The sequence below is a fragment of the Meleagris gallopavo genome, chromosome 8 (genome assembly GCF_905368555.1).
Source record: "Meleagris gallopavo chromosome 8, MGAL_WU_HG_1.1, whole genome shotgun sequence".
Classification (NCBI taxonomy): Eukaryota; Metazoa; Chordata; class Aves; order Galliformes; family Phasianidae; genus Meleagris; species Meleagris gallopavo.
In genome coordinates, this window is record NC_139411.1 from 27141554 (window position 1) to 27164950 (window position 23397).

At 46.6% G+C, this 23397-nt stretch overlaps 2 protein-coding genes across 5 annotated transcripts in view; both read right to left on the reverse strand.

Moving 5' to 3' along the window:
• Positions 1–6521, reverse strand: part of AFAP1L2 (actin filament associated protein 1 like 2) — a 55603-nt gene extending 49082 nt beyond the window's left edge. For all 4 annotated transcript variants that reach the window (XM_085229132.1, XM_085229131.1, XM_085229130.1 and 1 more), the window contains exon 1: positions 6361–6521. In XM_085229132.1, coding sequence (XP_085085258.1) covers positions 6361–6376 — 16 coding nt within the window. In that variant the 5' untranslated portion in view covers positions 6377–6521. The remainder of the gene's footprint in view (positions 1–6360) is intronic.
• A 9342-nt stretch (positions 6522–15863) lies between these two features.
• ABLIM1 (actin binding LIM protein 1) overlaps positions 15864–23397 on the reverse strand; it is a 174638-nt gene continuing 167104 nt past the window's right edge. Inside the window, exon 26 of the mRNA XM_010714782.3 lies at positions 15864–22491. Coding sequence (XP_010713084.3) covers positions 22378–22491 — 114 coding nt within the window. The 3' untranslated portion in view covers positions 15864–22377. The remainder of the gene's footprint in view (positions 22492–23397) is intronic.

Here is a 23397-nt window from a genome sequence, read left to right on the forward strand (position 1 = left end):
TCCAGAAATAGACCTCTTCCGCACTCAAAGAGAGCATCTGCTTGAGCAGCTCGAGCTGCAAACTACGCTCACTGAAGTTATCTAGCACAAAGTGCTAAAAGAAACAGCCTTGAAGCAACTGCATCCTCATCCAGCTCTGCTCCACTTCACACACCGCCAGGAGATACCACCAGTATCACACAGGGTAAGCCATTAAGATAGATTTTATAGGGATTTGGGCATATACAGGTGATTAAACCAAGACCCTGCTGTGCTGAAGCTCGGACTAGCTGCCACAATCTAAGAGTTCAGATGACAGACTGCATTAACAGTACCTCAGTATCTGCAGATCAGGATCAGAGGCAGAATTACAATTCAAAAACCCAGAAATCAGGAGTGAAGCTTAGCATAAGAAACACCCTTCAAGACTGACTTACAGGATCTAGGGAACTTTCTAGAGCTAGTCCCTATGGCTCAAACAGACTTAGACACAAGCCAAGCCATGCTTGCAAGCACTGGATACATACATGGACACTCAGATCAGTGACAGCACTTTGAGGCAACCTGTACCAGCAATGCAATAATTCCTTTCAGCAGTCTTCTCACCAGGAAAATGGTTTCAAAGCTGCAGCAGCAGATCTAACTGGTGTGGCACCTAGGGAACTGGTAACATCATCAGCCAGCACCACTTGAGAATTGAAAGATGCTGTGCATGTGCCCTGTAACACGACTGCAAAGAGGAGATGGGATAAAGTTGAAGGAGCAATAAGAACCTGTGTTTATATAAAACAATACCGTGCTTAATTGAAGAGTAAATCATCTACAAGCATCACTTTGCTAAGTGGTACAGTAGTTGACTTCTGTTTGGCACTGGCAAGAAGAAATGTGACCTTTTAGTTTTGCATTTAGGTGAGCGCACATCTGCCGTACGCCTCTGAGAATACCTGGGGTGTGCCTTTTCAGCAGGCTCATATCCTGCACAGCCCTCACCCTGCAACAGCACAGCTCCTCACTCGCCAAAAAGCTGTGCAAGCAGAAGGGGGATTGTAGGGGCTGAGCATCACCAGCACTGCACTCTGACTGCTGCTGAGGGAAGTGGGGAGCTTTGAGATGGGGGAACATCCCAGATCCCACAGGTCACACAAAGCTGGGTGGGATCCACACTGCAGCCTGTGCTTCTGAAGTGAGGTGAAAAGGATGCTGCAGCCCATCCCTAGCCCAGCTGATGGCAACAAGGTGAGGAGAGTCCAGCTGCTGTGTAGGTGGAGCCCGATGAGCTCTCATGTGGGGCTGCTCATACCACATCAGCTGCCAAGATCAGACAATCCTAGAGCAGATGTGGAACAGTACATCACAACCTCAGCTCTCTCTCTGATTCTGTATACCCCTGGGCAACAGAGAGGCCTGAGAAATATGACAGTAAAAGCAGCAAAAGTTTCCATCATTCAAGATGAGCAGGCACATTTTTAGAGGCTGTGATAAAACACCTGTGATAAAATATCCTTGAAAACACCAGATTTAAGCAGAGGAGACAGGACATGCTCCTCAGCCAAACTGCAGGGATGGAGCAGCTGACAGAGGGGACAGATGGCCCCCAGCTGTCACAAGCCCTGCCACAGCCTGGCATTACCACATTGCCACTTCTGCAGCCCACATTTTTGCACTCGCACAGCTGCAGGTGGTGGCCAACTATAACCACTGTGACCATGCACACATTTCCAAAGAGCAACCCTGCACTACTGCTGATTTCTGCTCACACACAGTGGGACCATTGGAAGTCAAAGCTGTTTGGCACCATGCTGACTGGACACACGCACTGCCTTGCTCCAACAAATGACAAATGGATGCTATTGGATGCCGGTGGGGCTGCAGCTGGCTCCGTCGCATTCCTTAACCCAAGGAAGTTCCACGTTTCAAACACATTTGTGGAGAGACGTTCAGCTCACCAGTGACATTGCAAAACCCTTGTGTAACTCACATTCTGTGTGAGCCAGCTCTTTCTTCCCAAGCCTTAATAGCTCTCATGTTTTTCAGTGATAAATAACAATGATGCGATCTGCAGAGCGATTCTGGATCAGAGATGTGCTCGCAGATAACTTATCTCAGCACACAGGGACCTGTGCACACACTTCCCCTCACACCTGCCTCCTCCAGATCAGCTCCAGGAAGGAGGTTGTACCCTCACTCCCCATCAAGCCCAATCCACATGAGAAGGGTTGGAGCCACAGCCCAAACACAAACTGCAACACATTCCTAACTTGGACCCACCTTGCTCAAAGCACTGCTGCCAAAGCATTACACCAACAGCTCCCGAGAGCATCCAGGCTACTGAGCAGCCTACCTCTACCCTCCAAACTTTGTGCTGACTCCGAAAAGCTCAGAGCCATTAATTATTAGTGAGATGGAGAGTCTAAAGATATTTTTAATCCCAAGTCACAAGAGCAAGAGGAGAACCACATGCAGCACCCTGTGCTGGGGGCAGTGGCTGCTCCCACAGTCTCAGGTGAAGATTTAAATTCCTGCATGCAGAAGGAAGCCCACAGGCTGGGCTGCCAGCTGGGGCTGGTGGGTCCCTGCTTCCCAGGCTTATTGTAAGCCTTGCACTGCTTTCATCCTAAGCAGATCCAAATGAAATAGGGGGGAGAAAAAACAGTAGAAAAATTTTTATGCAAGACAGAGCACGGTCCATCCAAGGAAGGGACATACTGGCTTCTACTAAATCACAAGTGGCAAACACATGCATTATGTAGGAGTCTCAGCCTGATTCTATAATTCTGAGATATTTACTTCCAGATAGAGCTGTTTATAACTGAAGACAATGTTGCCATACATCAAACCATCCTCAGATGCGCTTCCTATGGAATTTTGCCCACAAAAAAGGTCAGTGGAGGAAGAAGAAAAAAAACAGAAAAAAAAAAACCAAACAGTATGCTGGTGCATGCTGACCTGCATAGTTTGGATTTGAGGCCGGTGTCCCCAGTGACAGAGCCAAAGCGCCCACAGGAACTGCCCCACTCATCCACTCATGCCTCCACCACTGGCAGCTGCTCTCAGTGCCTTTTAGCCCCACTCCTGGCCTTTTGGGGTTGGTGCAGGGCTGAAGCTGAATGCTTATGACTTGCCCCACAGGTGCAGCACCAGCCTTTATTTCACTTCAGCCCAGCAAGGGGCAGGGCTGGCACCAGCAGCATCCTGAGGTCAAAGCAGACCAGACACTCACAAGCTGCGCAGGCAGACCACAGCACAACATACGTCCTGTCAGCTGACCTGGGAGCAGAGCAGCGGTGACTCACCTGCCACTACCAGTAAACACCAGCAGGCAGCCCGTCAGACTGGCTCTGGGACCACAGCAACCCAGTTCAGTTGCAGGCACTGGTCCTTTGCTTCAGGGAGCATTGCCTATGGCCCAGTTGCTCATGCTCTGCATCGTGATTAATCACAGCTGAGTTTTGCTCCTCACAAACATCCCTTACAGCTCTGGGCTCTCTGGTGGCTGGTGCCTGAAGACACGCTTCCCTGCCTCGGTTAGCTCCTGCCCTTCAGAGGACACAGCAGGTTGTTTGGAAGTAGGTAGGAAGCTCTCAGGACAACAGCATACCCGATTTAGAATAATTGAGATTGGAAAAGACCACTAAGAACATCCAGTCCAACTGTCAACCTGTCACCATCATGCCCACTAAGCCACATCACTCAGTGCCATATCTTTGCATTTCCTGTAAGCCTCCCAGAGATGATGATGATTCTGAGCCAGGTAGGATGATTGGGAGGAGTGCATCACCCACATGCAGGGGAGCTTGGGGTTTGGGTCCTGAGATTACCATGCTGCTCCCCCATCCCTGTCTGGAGTTGGAACCGTGCTCCAAGAAGCAGCAGCACTTTTGTATAGGCCTTCCCTGCACTGTGGGCACTCAGTGAAAGCAATTGGCACACAAAGAACTCATTCACAGGGATCCCATGCACGCAGCTGGAGCAGGGAAGGTGTGTGAAGGGGTGAGAGCTGCCCCACGCAGGAAATAAACACCACACAGACACCAGAGCAGCAGGACTGAAGGGTACTGCACTCTCTGTCCATCTCTGAGACAGAAATATGACACTGGCACAGTGATGGTGCGTGGGATGGCTTGGCTGGAAGGGCACGGCAGATGTATCACTGAGACAGGCTGCGGTTTCTGTCCCAGAAATAGGTTTCATCTCCTAAATCCCTGCTGAACAAATGATTCCTGTGCTTGTTTCCTTCTCCAAAACCCACTGAGGTCACTCAAGGAGTTACTCAGGACATTAATCAAAGGGGACTGAGCCCAGCAGCTGAGCGCTGTGTTGGGGTTGGTACAGGGCCCTCACCACTCCATTTTCTCCAGCTGCCAGGTGCACCAGGACAATTAGCTGAGCACAACAGCTGTGTTCGTGCTCAGCTGAGGAGAAAACACATGTTTGTATGGAGTGTGGATCGTGTTCATTTGAATCATTTCAATTTGAATTCTGATTAACTGAGTTTTCTAGAGGGCCTCAGACCATTATCATGGCTCTTATCATTGTCCTCTCTGCTTCACAGTTTAATCCTGTGTATTTTCAAGAACTTGTTAAAAAGAACACGTGCACAAAATCCCAAACAGGTCCACACCCAGATCTCCTCCCAGTCCAGTCACAATAACTAGCAAGCAAACACCTCATCTTCCTACCAAGTCATCCCTTTAATCTTTATCTACGGCACCAATTGGCTCCTGCTAAGACCTACCAAGTGCCAAGGAACTCCCCTGTGCAGCTGTCCCCACACCCCAATTGGCATGGGCTGGGAAAGGAATGTAGCTCTCAGGAGGGTTTTTACCACCTGAGCCCTTGCCGGTGCCACCCCACAGGCCACCAGCCCCAGCTCGCACCCATCTGGCCCCACACGTCTGCCCAACTGGATTCCTGTGGTGTGTCACCCTCTGAAGCAGCAGGGACACCTTGCGTGCCAGCTGGGAGCCCTGCCTGTACTTAAGGAAAACAGCACTGCTGTCTGCTGATGATTGCAACCTTCATATCCAAGTAATAAAAAGGGCCTAAGAGTTAAAATCCTCCTCCCTAAACACCACTCTGTTGCCTAACAGTGCACTTTGCCTCCACCCATTTCCAGCATCATAGCATTTCCCTGCACGAGCACTCTGTCCAGCCAGTGGCACAGGCAAAGCTCCCAACCATCCATCCATCCCCACTAGCACATGCACCTCTCCACCTGCTCCTCAGTGCCCTGCCTCATGTGTGCCCTCTGCACTGCCAGCAGTTCCCACCCTCATGGCCGTTTCCCTCTGCCCCCTCGTTAATGCTGAGCTGGCTCCCACACGCACACTCGCTCCCATTGGTACAAAGGCACTGGCAAGCCCCCACCATCACAGCACTTGCTATTCATTCCACATGTGCAGAACACATCCCTGCTGCTCTGAAGGAGCAGTGTGCATATTTAAATAAGACAACATACAAAACATAGCTGAATCTTAATGAATCTATTGCTTTGCTGCTGGAACTGAATGGAACTGTGCAGACCCTGCCAGAATTAAAAAAAAAAAAAAGAAAAAAAAAGAAAAAAGCTGCACAATATTTGACTTGTAATATCATCTTGAACGTCAGTCCAGCAGCACGCTGCTGTTGTGCTTATCGGGTTTGTAAAGCATCGATTGTAAGCAGGAACCAAAATGCAACAGGAGGTACAGTGCTGGCTGTGTCAGGGTGCTGTAGGGCTCGTGCAGTGCAGGCAGAAAACAGAGATTAATTTCAGCCAGTGCAATATCTTGATATTATATGAAGCCCTACTGAAGAAGGATTAGAGGAAAAGGGATACGAATTGAATGCATCTGCTGAGTTTCAACCACATCTTGCCAACTGGAGGAAAACAAACGCAAATGGGTCAGGCAAGCACACGTGTGCCGAGTTCTAAGTCCCCCTCTCACACCTCCAGGCGTCCCGAGGAGGGCGGCGGTTTCGGCAGAGCCCCGTTTACCCACAGCGGGTCCCACCGCCGGCTCCGCTCCCCCCGGGAAGGTTATCACGAACAGCAGCGGCCGAAATGGCCGAGAGCACCCGAGTGCGGGGCTCTCCGGCGGCTCCCAAAGCGGGGAACTTTCCGAGAGCCGCCCGCAGCCCTTCCCGGTGCTACGCCGAGCATCGCTGCGCGGGGAGGCAGCGGGCAGGCTGCAGCAGACGGACACCGGCAAAGCTTTCGGGCGGCAAAAAGGGTTCGACTCGCAGCTGGCACCGCCCGGCCCCACTTGTGGTTTTCCATCCTCCCCACCGCGGTTTTTTACTCGCGGGCACAGCGATCCGAGTCCCCCACCCGAGACCTTTCCCTCCAACGCCGCTCCCCACGAGCAGCGGTGGACACGGACACGCGCGGCGCCTCCTCACCTTTGTACTTCTCCATAGGGGCCGCGGCCGGGGCTCCCCGGCGCTCCGGGACACGGCGCTGCCCTCCGCGCTCCGCACCGCTCCGCCGCTCACCGCCTGCCCACCGCCGGCACCGGATCCCGGCCCGGGCCGCCCCGCCCCGCCCCGCCCCGCGGCTCCGGGGTGGGGAGTGGGGAGCGGAGAGCGGCAGCCGGGATCGGCCGGGGGCTGCTCCGCGTTGTCCCAGGGAGCGGTGCGCCCCCGGAGCTCTCCGTGACGAGATGGAGCAGCCAGGTACCCCCGTCCCTGGGACAGTCCCTCTGTTGTAGCCCCGAGGCACTGAGCCCGTGCCCTGCTTCCCAGTAGTTTTGCCGAGGCTCCCTGGCAGGGGCTGCCTCCTGCACAGAGCCGCTCTCCCAGTGAGGTTTCCCTGGGATCATAGAATCGTAGCATGGCTTAGGTTGGAAGCATCCCCAAAGATGTCCCACCCCTGCCATGGGTTGGGTGCCTCCCACCCAACCTGAGCACCTCTAGGGATGGGGCACCCACAGCTCTATGGGCAGTACCTCACTGCCTCTGTGTAAAGAATGTCTTCCTAACATCTAACTTAAATCTCCCCTCTTTTAGTTTACAGCCATTCCCCATTGTCCTGTCACTGTCAGACTGTATAAAAGTCATTTCCCCTCCTGCGTATAAGCTCCCCTCAAGTACTCGAAGGACACAGTCAGGTCTCCTCATTTAGATTTAGATTAGGAATTAGTAAGAAATTCTTTCTAGTGAGGATGATGAGGCCCTGGCAGTGCTGCCCAGAGCTGTGGGTGCCCCATCCCTGGAGGTGCTCAGGGCCAGGCAGGGTGGGCCCTGGGCAGCCGGACCTGGTGGTTGGCATTGCTGCCCACAGCAGGAAGGTGTAAGGTGGCTTCCAACCCAGGCCATTCCATGGCCCAGAGTTACAACAGGCAACATACATGGAGACTTCCAGTAGAAATCTTCCAGCTCCGCAGAAGTTTCAGTTAGGTTTGGCTTGTCCCCACACTGACAGCTTAAAACTAACTGCAGTTTTCAAAACCCAGCTCTGCTGCCCTGAGCTGGCAAACTCCTGAGGCGTGCCAGTGCTCCAAGCAGGTGGGTACTCATTCTGAACTCAGCAAGCGTAATGAAGGATAATAGCAGTTAAACAAACTAATTAAAGATGATGTGAAACATCAAGGCAGCAGATACCCGAGATTCCTGTCTTTGGGCCCCTGAGCCCTTACAGCCCTGCTAGTCCCTGTCGCCCCTCTCCTGGCTGTGATGAGGACACTGACGTTCCACAGTTGCTTCAGAGGGTTAATAAAATTGGGAAATGTACACAAGGAGCCAATATTCCCAGTGTGGGTGCTGACATCTTGACATTTACTCCTCTGCCCAGGTAGTGCACACACTTGTGTGCTGGTTTTCACACTGGAGCTTCTTGGAATCAATCAAGTGACAGCCACTTACGTGCATACCCATGTATTTCTTGCCTTTTTTTCCCCCTTGTTATTAGTGATGGTTATTAGTTATAATTAGTATTAGCAGTTACTTATTTGTGACAAGCCTTGAGGGCCAAGATCATTCTATTTGAGTTTTTGGTTAGGTACTCTGCTGTGGCTTTCAGTGGCTGTGACAGACACCTTTGTCTCAAATTAGTCTTGGTGTATCACATAGGTTCTGCCTCTCTGCCCTTGCAGACTCTCATTTTCACACTTCAGCTGGCTGTGGAACAGAGGAGGAATCGTGTACACATACAGAAGCTTAAGCAAACTCTAAGATTTGCTAAATACTTTGTGCAGAAGTACAACCCCAATCCTCCATTTTATTCATAGGTGACACTAAACGTTTTTGCTTTTTCCCAAATGCAGACCTGCACAACACACTGTCCTGACTGATACAATCAAAGGCCCTCATATCAAATACATCCCACGTGAGACCAGCTGCAGGAAATGTCATTGCCAGGTGACTTTACTGCAGAGTTGTGCTAAGAACCCTGCTTACACACTCAGGAGCTTCTTTCTCCAGAGGTAACGTTTATGGGTGCTTTCAGCAGATCAGAGCTGCCCTTGCTTCCAGAGAAGCACTGGGAGCCTGGAAGGACTCAGCCAGTGAGGAAAAAGCCAGAAGAAGCAGGGAGGCAGATGGGTCCTTGCTGAGATAGCATGGTTGTTGCAAGCAAACCCACTTGGTGGAATAGAGTATGCTGCTGGAGAACAGGACACGAGCCCCTCATTTCAGAAGGCCTGCAACCACCCTTCCGACCCTTCTGAGGTTCATCTTGCTACCCTGTGAAGTGCTTCATGATTCTAGCCATAAAAGAGATGGTCAAATCCTCCTCCAGCTTAAACCAGCCTTACGCTGCTGTCACTCCACTATCTTCTCTCCAGTCATTTCTGATGTTCATCTCAATGAAAGGCAAGAAAATCAGCCCTAACAGAAACAAAACCAGAGTTGTTCAGCTGCTCGGATATACAAAAGCTTTGTGGCTGATACATTCCAGCAATGTTTTGGATTCTCTCAAACATTAACTGTTTCAAAAGAGCGTGGCTGGGAAGAGTGGCTGGAGCAAGGGGGGGATTTCCCATTAAGGACAGCAGGACCAGATGTCTTTTTGACGAGCTTCTCTTGGCTTCCTATTCTCTGACATTTCCTTTGCAGTTGTTGAGTCCAAACTGCTTCCAGAACAAATCACAGAGAGCATGGATGACTTTCTCTCCCTTGACAGACACAGTACCTAACTTCTAGCCCAAGTGTGAGACATGCTGACTGAACAGTGTACTCAATAGCCTTGGCATTTGTCCATCCCAGAGCCATTCCTTCCTTATACTTATTTTCCTTTGCAGACCCTTGTTTCCCTCCAGGGAAGCCCTCAGCTTTCCTTTTGCAGTGTTAAATACCAGTAAAAGAAGTAAAAAACACTGTTTTCCCCTCCAAATGGGGATGCTCCCACCAGCTGGCCTTGCTGGGGATCAATACAATGCATTTCAGCACATAATGCTCACAGTCACCACGGAACATGTCTATAAGCTTCCTAAAAGTTTCTGATACAGATTCTTGATACATAATTAGCCACTATCTTAGTTTTTGAGGGGATGAGATATCATGGCTTTCAAACATTAGAAACTTCAACTACATGTGTATTTTACTGGTAAACCATTGTGGAGCAGTCTCTCCCAAGTACACAAATAATGTGTGGACTCTCAAGCTGTCAGTGAAGGACTCACCTCGACAGGGCTGACCTTTTAGCATCATTTGGCATCACCAAAACTTGGTTTTCTCAAAATATGGGAAAACACTAATTTCTACATCTTGCTACATTTTTGCTGGGATTTTTCTTAACCTCCCCCATCATCACCACAATTTATGGTCTGATGTCAACTGTAGGCTCACAGAAGGCTGTTTTTTCTGGCATTTTCCCCAAATGAGGTTTTCTTCAGTCCGTCTCCTTAGCCTAAGGCACTTTCACCAGCCAAAGTCAACAAGCAGGGCACACTTTGGAGGTCAGCTCAGCTGAAGTGGAGAAAGAAGGAGCCTAGAACCTGAAGTCCCTGCAGGAGAGCACCAACATATTCATGTTGTTCCAGGGCTGGGCAGGCACTATGGAGGAGTCCAATACCCAAACACCAGGTCAGCTGTTAACATTACTTTATGTCTGTTGCACTACCTGACAAAGTGGAAGCAACCACCAGGTAGCAGATCTCTCCTGTGCCAGTGGAATCTTACTTTTTTTTTTTCTCCTGTGAAAAGAGACTTTAATTAAGAGTCAAGAAGTCAGCCTCAGTAAATACCAAAAGCACACTTTCCCTTTTCCCACGTAGACCAGTGGAATTGAATTTCTGCTGCCTTCCCAACTATCATTAAGCATTCTGTTTAAATAGGCTAGCTTCATGCCATCCATAATGAAGTTATAGTGTATTGCTCTGTTATGAAGGATGAAGCTGTTGTGTCCTACGGGGAGAAAAATCGCTGTAATCCAACTTTCCTTTTGAAAAGGCCTAATGTATCCACATGAGATCTTCTGGCAGAGACAACTGAGAGAATATAAATAGAAGCTTAAAAGAAGAAGGAGGGGAAGGGGAAAATAACTCCGACAGGGCTGAGGAGCTGAAATTCACAAGTTTAATAGGAAGATGGATGACTGAAGAGCCTGTTCTGTGGCACAATTAGGACTTTATGTAGGCCTTTTTCAATTATTTGTAGCTGACAAAATATCACACAAAGGCTTTTTCACACTGCAGGCCAGGTGCCCAGAAATGGATTTTTTGGAAGGGGCAGGGGGGGGGGGGGATGACACTGAGAATGGATCAGGGGCACAGGCCACAGGGGTGGCCACAGGCTGCCCCACAGGCGATGGTGCCGTCACCCCATATACAAGTGGTAGGAGCAGTGTCTCATGATGTCCCAGTTTTCTAGGCCCTCACTGCCCTTCCCCAGGGAGCACAGGGCTGCAGCCACCCTTCTAGGTCACAGCAGTGTGCAGTAGAAGATGACATAGTGAGGAGATGTGTAGGTTCTGCTACAGGATGAGGTTTCTGCTAATGGGCGATTCTCAGTACAGAAAGTATAGCAAGAGATTTTTTCTCAGTGCCTTTTTGCCGCACGCTTGCCACTGTGTTTCTCACTGGCTACCCACCAAACACTATGGTTGTTACTGCACTGCTTCGTGCAAAGCGAGCTACCACAGCTCAATCAGCAAGGAAGGTGGTTTGAAAAACCTGCACATTCTGCATGCAGCACCTCCAGCACTGAGGAATGGTGATAAGCAGTAACGGCTTCCCATCTCCAAGGAGAATTCCAGAAATCTTACTGAACATTCACTTTTCAGGTGCCTTTGGTATATTATGGTTTAGTTCAGTCCCTCGGTGAGATAACCTGACCAAGCTTTTGTGCCCATCGTGTGGCAGGTAGGCCTCCCCAGTCATACCCTTGTCACTGGAACTCTCAGAGCTCTCCTGGGTTCTGTGCTGGCATTGCTCTTAGGGGAGAAGGAGTACAAATGCACTTTTCAGGGAGCAGAACAATTACTCAGCCATGGAAAAACCAAACCTGAATGCCAAGAGTTGGTAGCAAAGTCGGAGCGTTGCAGCGGTGCGCTCAGGACTGCCTGAACACAACTGCAGATCATGTTCATGAGGTGGCATTTGTTGGCTCCAATGAAGTTCACAATTACTTAATTTTTTTCTTTCAAAAACCTGGCCAGCAAGGGGATTCAATTTTTTTTATTTTATTTTTTTTCCAGGAGTGTGGTGATGTAGGAAAAACAGCAAAAGCCACAACGTAAAAATAAAATGTGATTTTAGATGATTCTGAATATCTGGCTTCCCTCTTCCCCCAGTATCTGTACTCTTAAATGCATCATTGCTAGGAGAATTATTCATGTAGTCACATCAATAAATCTTATTTAAAAGTCTTTTATACTGCAATCCTCATTCATCTAGCTGGGACTTCTCTGTAAATGGTAATTAGGGTAAGAGCTAACTGAGATACCACAGAGTTTGCTCTTGGCAGTCATTTAACATCAGCATGGCATCAAGGCTGTAAAGTAGGCATTTCTCAGCAGCAGTTCATTCATTGTAAAACCTGTTTTTATTATTGGCTTGTCTCCTGTTTCACAGCAATCCCTTTGGTTCACATAAAGACCTCAAAGCAGCAGTGTCAATGAATTCCTTGAATGGAGTCAGCTGCATTTTATATCTTCTGCAGTATATATCCTACACCCAGAAGAGCCAGCCAAGGTAGGGCACCACTTCTGGCAGCTTGAGTGGGCTCATCCAGAAAATTGTTCTACAACCAATGGTCCTCTCCAGAACCTGGTGCCATGGGGGCTGGGATATCCCAAATAATGGGATAATGAGTAATGGATCTACTCCCAAGCATGATATGCCAGCCTCCAACAGACAGCCTCCAAGTCAGTCTGCTCCTGCCAGACCTGATTTGCCCTTTGGTGTTTCCTCACTGTGTTGCCCCAGGATGCAATGTTAATTTGCATTCAGTCCCTCACTCTTACAATTATGGAAAGCAGGATTTTCAGTAAGAAGAGTTCTACTCTGCAGAGACCACCTTGTCAGCAGTGTCTCAGCAGCATCTTCTGGTTTTGGCCAAGACAATGTAACACCCATCAAGGCAAGCATGCCAAGCAGAGGCCCTGTCTCATCTTCTGGCCTGAATGCTAATCCAGCACAGACTGTATGGGGCTCAGAGCTCAACCCTTTCTCCTTCCACCCCTACACCCTTCTTAAGGTTGTCATAACCCAATGTGACAGGATGGAGACTCTACTTCAGCAAAGCCCCTTGCAGAGACAGTAATGCAAGGACAATGCACAACATTCAAAGCTTTCTACGTTAACATATACAATATGAGCCTCAGCCTGCTGTTCCACAGACCCTGCTTCCATTGTCCCCACATTGACTGGAGTCTAACAAGGTAAATGGAAGAAGTAAGCAACAGCTTCTGGCCACACTTGCTGATGCACCATTCAATCAAAAGCCCTGGCTGGGGTTAACCTGCCTTGCAGACTGGATTGAGTCCTGGGCTGCATCGTAGCTCTCTTTGGCAAAAACAGATTATAGAGATTATAAGGGAAACCTGAAGCCTAGAAAACGTCAGTGACTTGTCCAAGTTCAGAAAGCTACAAGCACTGAACTTACGTCTCCTGACTTGATGTCCAGTCACAAGATGGGGAGGCATATCAAAATGGAAAAAATAGACAAGGGAACTAAATCCCTTTGCACTGGAAGACGGTCTTGGTCTCCAGCAGCAGCCAGAAAACAGGATAACACATTAGGACCATTGCTCTCCAAACAGTGCCAGTTTGCCCCTGGCTTACTCTTGTGATGATACAGCCATCTCCTCCAGAGGATTCAAGACTTGCTTTTAGTCTGTTTAGTCTTGCTTCCCTCGCTCAGCCTGGGTCAGCAGGTGGAATGCTCCTGGCTTTGCAAATACATCCAAGTCTGGTAGCGTGAACCTCAAAGATCTTGGAAACGATGGTACCTTTCTTAATGACTGCTTAGTAGTAGAAAGTGTGACTGTGCTGATGGGCTGCAGAGCTGAGGGCCCTCACCTGCCCTCTGACACTGATTTCTGGATATGGTGCACACATTATCCCTGTGCTCGAAGTACTGTGCTCTAACACTCTCATACCCCACTACCCACTTGTGCCTAACCCGATTTTTTGTGCCAGCACAACTGTTTTGTGAGGCGACTGCATTTATCAAAGCAGGGAACCGACTCCATTAAAAAAACAAAAGCATAGAACAAAATAAAAAATAAATGTTTTTCTAAGCGAGATCAGTTCCCGCATGTCATGGAAAGCGACCCGCAAACAGTCCTGCTGACATATCTGATGGCAGGAAGGAGCTGCGAGGGCGTGGGAACACCTTGGGCCGGCTGAGCAGCCCAGTCCTAAGCTTGTGAAACCGCAGCCAGAGGAGGGGCTGCCCTGCACTGCCTCGCTCCTCCTTCCCCCCCCCCCAGCCTGTGGGCCCCCACTACCATGGCTACATCCAGCCTGGGACGTACATTTCAATCTGCAGTGTGTATATAAAAGAGAACTGGAAACCTGACTGTCTGAGACCCTCCTGACCTTTGGACGTACAGTAAGCTTCCTGTTCCAGTGCTGCTGGCTCTTCGATCTCCGAGTCCTTAGAAAATAAAAGTAAGCCTATGTGAAAAAATGCTTTGTAATGGGAACAACTTTCCTCTCTCGCCCTCTGACTGAGCCATAGAAAACAGTAAATATCTTTCCCAAGAGTCCTTTCTTACAATAGAAAAATGGCAGGCGAGATTGAAGTTTCATTTCCCAGCCTCAAGACTCAGCAGCAGACAGCAAAAAAACTACAGAAAAACAGCGAGGGAAAAAACCCAACTGCTCTTGTTCATTCTGAGTTAGGGAGAAAGCTTCTGTGACAGCAGAGCAAGCCACATTCAGGAACTAGATTTCTCTTTGTGCGTGAGGAAGTGGTCTTGGACTATATACTTGACAGCAAATTAGCACTGACATTTGACTTGTTTTGATCTGAGCTATTTACAGTGGTATTATCTGTGTGTTTTTGACATGCTGTGAAGATTCCCATTGCCAGATGCCTTGGGATGCTGTAGGATGCAGTGCATTCCTCAGCCGTTACTCAGGGGTCATAAACCTCACATTATTTGTGGGGAGGAGGGAAGCAGGGAAAAATGGTTTAACAAAATGAAAAAGAGAAAGAAAGGAAAAGAGAAACATAGGACTTAAGCTGGGGGCTGCTGGTGCGGACCCCCATGGCCTGGCTGGCCAGAGATGTCCTAGGGCTGGCACCAGATGGTAACTGCTCCTACAAGGAAGGAGCTGAGAGCTGGGAAATGGATTTTTCATGAGTAAATTTGAAAAGGAGACTTTTTTTTTTTTTTTTCCTCTGTGTTTGAGAGTGGACAGATCCTACAAGTACAGGTTGCCCAGAGAAGCTGTGAATGCCCCATCCCTGGAAGTGCTCGAGGCCAGGCTGGCTGGGGTCCAGGGTAGCTTGGTCTGGTGGGAGGTGTTCCTCCCCATGGTACGGATGTTCTTTATGGTCCCTTCCAATCCAAACCACCCGGTGATCCTCCTCCTGAACTGAGGGCTGCACTCAGATGATCAATGGCCTGGAGCACAATTCTTTCCCACTCTGAGTTTTTTTAGGATTGATTCCCAATGGCTTCACTTCAAATAGTAACATCACCGCACACCCCATCCCCTTTAACAAACAAGCTCAAAGGCCAGTCCTAATGAGGCTCCAGCTCTGGTTGCTCCAGGTCCCATAACTGCAGGAGGCTCATGCTAATTCAGCAGAGATGTACAGCAGGTCATCTACCAGAGCTGTGTAAGTGTGGCTCCTTTCCCAGGGCATATATGTGTGTACTAATGAACAAAGTCCCTTAACATTTCCTTCTTCTTAGGCCATGGGTGTGCCCAACCCTGCTGCTGCTGCCAGGGTCTGCTGGGCACACGGCCGTTCAGCACACCCGGAGATGTTTTATGGCCCCATTTCTTGTAATGGCACCTTCCCCTGTCTTCTATACCCAGTACAAGGCTAGGCAGATGTAAACAGTAGTTAGGCAAAGACCTAATTTAAAATGCTAATACATGGAAACATCATATCAGGGACTAAAATTCTAACTGAGCTCACAAAGGTAGAGAAAGGAAGCTATTCACACTGTGAAGATAATGTAACAGTATCACCTACCTGACCTTGCTGTCATATTTGGTCCTTCTAAACCACCAGCTAACCACATAGCATTAACACTCCTATGTGGTTTGCAGAATAGATATTTTAGTAATATAGTTACCAGAAGCTTGTGTCCATTCTAGAATGTTTGGTCAATTGTTTACTGAAGCCATGCAATTTTGTTCATCTGCTTTGGTCTGGACATTTATGTCTCACCTGCATCCTTCCTGAGAGCACAACCTGTTTTCTAAGGAGATTGATATAGCTCTGCAAGATGAAAGAAAAAAAAAAAAACACAAATAAATGAGACTACATGAACTCAGCAATTAAGAATAAAGCTTCAAACTTTATTCATTGACTTGAGTACAACAGTGATGCAGATTACAGTGGCACAGGAGTGCAGCATGTGCTGTTTGCAGTATGACAGTTGAAACACTAATTGTACAGAACAGCAACCCAGCTCAACTGTTCATTATGCATACAAGCAGACTTACAGGACATCGACTCATTTTTACAGAGAGACTCACAGAGAGCTGTCTCACAGATGAGTGGGAAACACAGGGACACCTCCCTGGAACGCTGGTTTGTGACATGCAGAGGGAGGAGAAAAGAAAAAATAATAATAAAAAAAAAAATCCTATCACCAAAATCTACTTTTTAAAAATAAAATATAGCTCTGAAAAAAATTAGTTTCAGTTTCCAAAGCATAAAAAAAGTCCCAGCTGTAAGGCCCTCTTACAGGAAGAGTTATCAGCAATGACCTAGTTGCACTGCCTGGACAAGACAGACCCAATGGTAATACTCTGAGACTCTTCTGGTCTCGACAGATGAAAAGAGCCTGCCTGCTCCCAAGTGTGCAGACATCAGTGAGAGAGTCCACTGACTGCAGTGGGTTTGCACTGGGGGACCTGTCAGAGCGCCAAGGGGAGCCAGGCACAGCCCGGTAAGGCACTGCTGGGATTTGCTTCTGCTTCTTCAAGACTTTCTACACTTCATTTCCTAGTGCCTAGGAGCAAGGTCCTGTGGGCCTCAGCTTTACAAGTCCTGGGAGAAGCACTCATATTAACTATAGTGATTTCTGGCATACCAGGTTACTGCTTGCCTTCAGTCATTTCTTTTTACCTCAAAAGAAAGATCGCGGTGCACGTGGAAGGAGCACCTCTTCACATGGACAAGCATTTTTGAGGAAATCATTAGCAGAAATCTATTTCCCTGTTAGAAGCCCTTTGGGCAACAAATAATTTATTTTGCATACAGGCAAACAACATTAATGGCCAATTAGATTCCCACTTCCTGCACTGAAGCTCACATTAAAATTAATAACACTTATTCCCTCTATGCCAACTGCCAGCATCACATAGTTACTGCCAGCAGAGTTGCCTGACTAAAATCTCAGCATCTTTGCATTGCAACAGATTTTTTGTTTTCTACTTTATCAAGCACAAAATAGTTGTGTGGGAGAAGTCAGAAGAAAAACTCACCAGCAAGAACAGTCCTGTGACCCACAGCGATAAGAATGTTTCTACACTAAGTGAAAGGCTCTTCATTCCATAACAGTGGTGTAAAATCATACCATGTGTTGGCAAGATCACTTCTTCCATGTCTACACTGAAGACTATGCTGGACTCCAGCAGATGTGTTGGCAAAGAACTGGACCATGACCTGGGCCTGAGCAAATGTGAGAGGGGGTTGTGGGACCAAGCCTCAAGAGTCTGCTGGGGAATGACTGGCATTTCAGCACAGATCAGTAGATCTTCTTGCTTCCTGCATGTTTTATGCATTGTTATTATCACTGACTTGAGCAAAGATGCTCATAATCTATAAGTGCTCCAAACTTGATTCTCCACAGTCTGAAATAGGTAATACAAACTGGCATGCATTTCTTCTAAGTCTGCTAAACACCACTCCAGCAAACTCTGGAACAATCAAGCTTGAACCAGATGATCGTACAATCAGAGTTGTTTGAGTTGGAAGGGACCTTAAAGGTCATCTGGTCCAACTCCTCTGCAATGAACAGGGACACCTACAGCTCCATCAGGTGCACAGCGCCTGGTCCAGCCTCACCTGAAATGTCTCCAGGGATGAGGATCCATCATCTCTCTGGGCAACCTGTTCCAGTGCTCCATCACCCTTACTGTAGAAAACTTCTTCCTTAAACTCAATCTAAACCTCCCCTCTTTTAGTTTGAAACCCTTGTCCTATCACAACAGACTCTGCTAAAGAGTCTGTCCCCTTCTGTTTTACAGCCTCTCCTTAGATACTGAAAGGCTGCTGCCAGGCCTCTCCAGAGACAGTTCCAGCTCTCTCAGCCTGTCCTTGCAGGGAAGGTGTTTCATCCCTTGGATCACTTTATGGTCTTCCTCAGGATGTGCTCCAACAGATGCATGTCTCTCCTGTACTCAGGACTCCACATCTGCACACAGTATTCCAGGTGATATCTCACCAGTGCAGAGTGCGGGGGAAGGACCACCACCCTTGACCTGCTGCTTATTCTCATGGATCCCTTCCAACTTGGGATATTCTATGATTCTATAGTTATTCCATCTGTTCCCCTCCAAAACTTCATACATCTCCATGCACTGATATTACCTGACATGGCAGTGATACTCCAGGAGCAGCTTACAGAAAAGGATTTCATTTCAAAGCATGTCTAGTTTCAGACTAACTGCGGCAAGGGAAGAGCTTGGGCACTTCACTGCTAAGCCCAGACAGACTTGGGACCAGACAAGTTGGTAAGGCGAGATGACATCTGTCTTGACAGGACTAATAGCATTAGTGGAACCACAGAGCTCTCTTGCCTCCACATGCAGCAATAAAGAAACTTCCTGTTTTCCTAGTCTAACCTTTCACAGCACACTGCAGCTATGTGCACGATGCATCACAAACTATGTTTAATGAAAGGCTACTAACCAAACTGAAAACAAAAATATGTTTCTGAGAGTTATGCCACTAAAATGTCTCCTAAATGACACCAGCGTGAAATGGTAACAAAAAGAAAATCATGAAGTTCTGTGAGTGAGCTTCACGAGAACTTACTCTTCCAGTTGTATAGAAAGTTTAGGATCCCAGTTTAGGATCCCAAGGAAATTTGGGATGGGACACTGTCAAAGTTGAGATGCTAACATTCAGCTTCCTAAACAGAGGCCACAATAGATCACATAATTTCATTGAGAAACAGTGGACAGTTTAGTAATTTCTAAATCTGCTTTCTCAAGTGGGAAAGTGACCTTGCCTCCTGCACACTCCATACATCACAGAACAAGGCATCTGTAAGTGACAGCCTTCATTACAGACTTATGGCTGCCTATTCAACACAAATAGTTGGAAATTCCAGGTTAACTTCTTGCACAGCATCTCAACTGCATCTGTATATAATTCAGTTTTGCACACGTGTACAGTTTTGTAATTCCATCCTGCACACCTATTTTTACAGGCTTATCATCCTTAAAGCAGAAGGGGAAAAAAAACAAGCGATCATCAGTTTTCAGTCCTCTCAGCAGAGACACTATTGACAGCACTGTTTGATAGGACTTCATCAGAAGCTCAGATGCTTTGCAGGAGATAGAAGTACTTGAGTGTGTACTTAAGGCATATTCTTACACACTTAAGTATTTACTGAATAATTTAAAGTCTAGTTACATAGCTCTATGTTAGATTACAGTATTCAAATTTATCAGCCACAAGAGAACATTGAGAGGGGAATTACAAAGAATCATCCAGCAGTGCAGAGCTGCCCAACAAACAATACACTACTGGATTGACACTAGGGAAATGATTCACTGATTACAAAGACAATTCTCCTCGGGGCTGCATTTCCCTTTTTATTAGGTGGGAAGAGCAGATTAAAGTTGAGAAAGTGCTGCAGTGATCACTGCTAAGAGCCCACTGCGGAAACACATACTGGCTGGCTGCAGTGTATTCAGGGTGTGAGATCTCTCGGGTTGTGTCTGCTTATAGGTGGCTGGGATAGTTAGCAGGAACTAAGCATAGGCATGATACTACAGCTCAGAAAACCCTCCTGGTTTCAATCAGAAATAAAGCAGCCAACTGACTATGCTCCACACCAGCAAGATATGAACCAGCACCAGCCCAAAAATCCAGTTAGGAGATTAATTGTATCTGCAGCATCTAAGCTGGCTTCTCTTCATTCCTACCCATGCTGCAACTGCAACTTTAAATTCTCAGCTGATAAGGCAGACACAAATTATCTTGTCATTTTTCAAAGGCTGGAGGAATGGGTTCTTTTTTTCTCTTTTGTTCTTTTTTTTTTTTGAGGAGAAAGAGAAGACAACCTGGGTTAGTCATCTCTGGAATGACTGGGTAGGATATTCACATACACTGTTCAACAACCTAAAGCTGAGGGCTGGCAGCTCACATCTGTGACAGCAGTCTTCATATCAGAAAGGTCTGTTGTCAGGGTGACTTGAGATACCTACAAAGCCCACTGTGTTTGGGTGGGAGCAGCGCAGCATCACCTACAGGATATGGATTGGTAAAGTTTAGAGAATTTTAATACTTTAAATGATCAAATCCAAGTGTTCTTCTCAACATAAAGCCACAATTTGCAGGTAACATACACTGAATTTTGGAGACTAATGCTCACAAAGCTTATGACTGTAAAATGCTGCTGTCCTTCCATTGCATGGACATGGAGGTTTCAGCAATCACTCAAAAATGCATCTCTAACTGCCAGAGCCCCTAGCTCCCATTTGCTTCTCAGTGTTCCTCTAAAGCCATTTCAGATGCTTGTCCTCAAAAACGAAGTAAAAAATGTTGAACTGATCCTTGCTGTAATCTCAGTGAAGTCCAGATAGCTAAGCCACACCCAACTGTGTGGCACAGTGTTCAGTGGGGACCCGTGTTCAGTGGCATCAATGCTGCCAGGTCTGCACGTGAGAACATTCTCAAGCACGCCTCTTGGACCCACCATTCACTTAGCTCCAGAGCATGGAGCACATGAACCACGGTGATCTGCTCTAGCAGGACTACCTATACCAGCAAAGATGGGGCAGGATATGGGCTGTCCTGCACATTTCATGGTGAAATGCCATTTGGTGACATATAGAACTCAACACAGTGATAGTGAACCTCACAACTACATGGGATTGTTTCCTCTTCCTGACTTCCAGATTTTAACTCTAATGTCTAATGTAACAGAAAATCCAAAGGTTCTGATGTCTCCAGTGCCTAAAGTTTCTGCATTAAGAATGAAACCTTGATATTCTTTGACAGACACAGAACCTAAATGACTTTCTCCGATACTAGGAGATGGTCATTTGTGCAGTTTGCACTGGCAGTTAAGCATCAAGGAAGAGAAAAAGCTGATGCTGCAGCCACAATGCATTCATTCAGTTACTTTGGTGCTTATGTCCTTCTCTGTATAGGACCTGCCCAGAAGCAGTTAAGATATATAAATATATATATATATAGGCAGTTATTTTTCAAGCTGCAATATAGTGGAAGAAGACTGAAAGCAATAAAAAGTTCAAAGCAGTTCAGAAACCACCTTGCCTGATTTCTCTGTCTTCATAAACCAAGTCAGGCACAAAGGGAAATAAAAATAACCAAGGCTGGAGCTTTGAAGCTTCAACAGAGGAAAAAAAAAAAGATACTGCATCTTCTTTTTCAAGCAAAAGTGAAAAACTACTTTAACTAAAAAGGGATGCTTGGCCCCATGCACTGTGCCATATTGACAACAGCAACTGCAATTTAATCAAAAAGCTTCTATTGGCAGAGCATGGCACCTTGGTGGTACCTTTTAATTCATAAACATTCCTCCTAAAGAGGGATGAAAATTTATGTTGGCTTGCAGAGAACCATCTTCCCTGCTGATGTAAAATCCACTGCAGTCTAAGGAGCTGTACCTGATAATTAATTACTAGAAAGAAGTCTGTCCAAAATCCCTGGGTGTGAACCAGGGCACCCTTAAAAAAGCATTTTCTCACTCTATCATTCCCACCTTCACCCACCCATCTCTTGGACTAAATTACAAGAAAACTGACTCTTCTCCATCATTCCCATTACTTAGGTGATCTTACATTATTTGACCGGTTAAGCTTCAGCCTTATTAATTCAAGCAGAAAGTGTGGAAGAGGGAAGACCGACAACAGACACAGCAACTCACTTCCTATATCCTAGCTAATATATACAAGTACAAGGAGTCCGCTTTCTGAGAATTCAACTGGTATGCATGTAGGTGAGCAAAGTGCCCACCTTTGCAGACAGTATCACACAAAGGTGCAGTTTCAAAAGACTGCCAGTGAAGAAACAGTTGTGTGAAAGACTGGACGTGACCATATGGGTGTGTTACAAAGGGCTTCTCCTTCACTATGGAGTATCTGTCTTTCTCTCCATATATACACATATATACACATACATACACAGATGAGTAGATATAAATACATGTGCGCACACACACAAACACACATACATATATATATATTTTATATATATATATTTCTTTTCCAGTTCTTGAAGTGGTTACAACTACTTTAGTCTACAAGGCATCCTAAGGGCACTTCCTGGCTCTAGCAATAAAGTTCCATCTTGTTATGGAGAGAAGTAAAGGGAATATCATTGAGGGAGAAGAAAAGTTTCCTATCTTGTATATTTATCATGTAAAAGGCCAACACCTCTGAAACTTATCACTGTTGTTTCTGAGCCCAGATATTTTCTCCCTGTGTTGCAGGAGGGCAAATGTTCATCTTGTTCAATTGCTGTGTGTAGAGGTGCCACTATGCGATTTTCCCTTTTTGGTGGGTAAGTGGATGCTTCCAAATAGTTTGGATTGTATGATACAACATCCTACGCGTCATTTTTAGTTGTTTGTTTAAAGGGAGATTAAAAGAGTTTTGCTTTTTTCTTCATGTCGTTGCGTCTCCAGAGAGGTAACTTGTCAAACTCCTGTATCGTCATGCCAAATATCTCTTGGAAAACTTCAGGTGCTAAGTGACGCTTTAAAAAAAAGAAAAAAAAAGAGGGGGGGAAGAAAAGGCAATGGTCAGTCAAAGCTGAAAGAGACGCAATAGGAGACAGGAGTGCCTTAAGGGATTTCATGTCACTCTAGATGCCACTGCAAGATCTAGTGATAGAAGCTTGATGAAATACCAAAACACGTATCCAAGTCGTAATGAACCTGGATTCTCAGTGCACCAATAACATTTTGCTGTTTGTAACATCATCTGAAAGGTCACAAAGGGGATCAGAAGAACTATTTCACTTGATGAATGAGCAAGACTAAATAAACAAGCTGTCTGAAGTTACCCAACATGCAGTGATAGATAACAGAAAAGAAATAGCACTTGCATGCCCCTCTCCAGGCTTTAGCTAGTCATCTCTATTCACGCACAGAGGTGCAGGCTCTGGGTTTTAGGTGAGCTTTCTTGAAGGGCTGCAGGTTGAATGTGCTACACTGTGAACTTTGAGAAGAAAGACGGCTGGCCAACCTAATTGCCCAGCACATTTCTCTACAACAACTGAAACATGTCTCGTGTGTTACCTCTGTTATTCCTCTGCCCTAGAGTGCATTGGACAGAGAAAGTCCCTCCTTCTGGTGTTAACATTACACCACCTTGAATTTTCATTAGGTAGATACACGATTGCTATCTAAAAATGTAAATCAGTGGGTACTTACCTGAGTTTTTGTGCCTTCTTTCATGCATCTCCACAAGATTAATTAACTAGAAGTAACCTAAACATCCCCAACCAAGAAATTTCATTGGGCTGCTTATGTGTAATCCACAGATTGGTAGACAACTTTTATTTGTTAGTAGAGATTTAAATCCTCATGTTTTTGCATAATGAGTCACTCTAACACCAATGAATGAATCAGAGAAAGTTTAACTTTGGATTCTCAAAGGT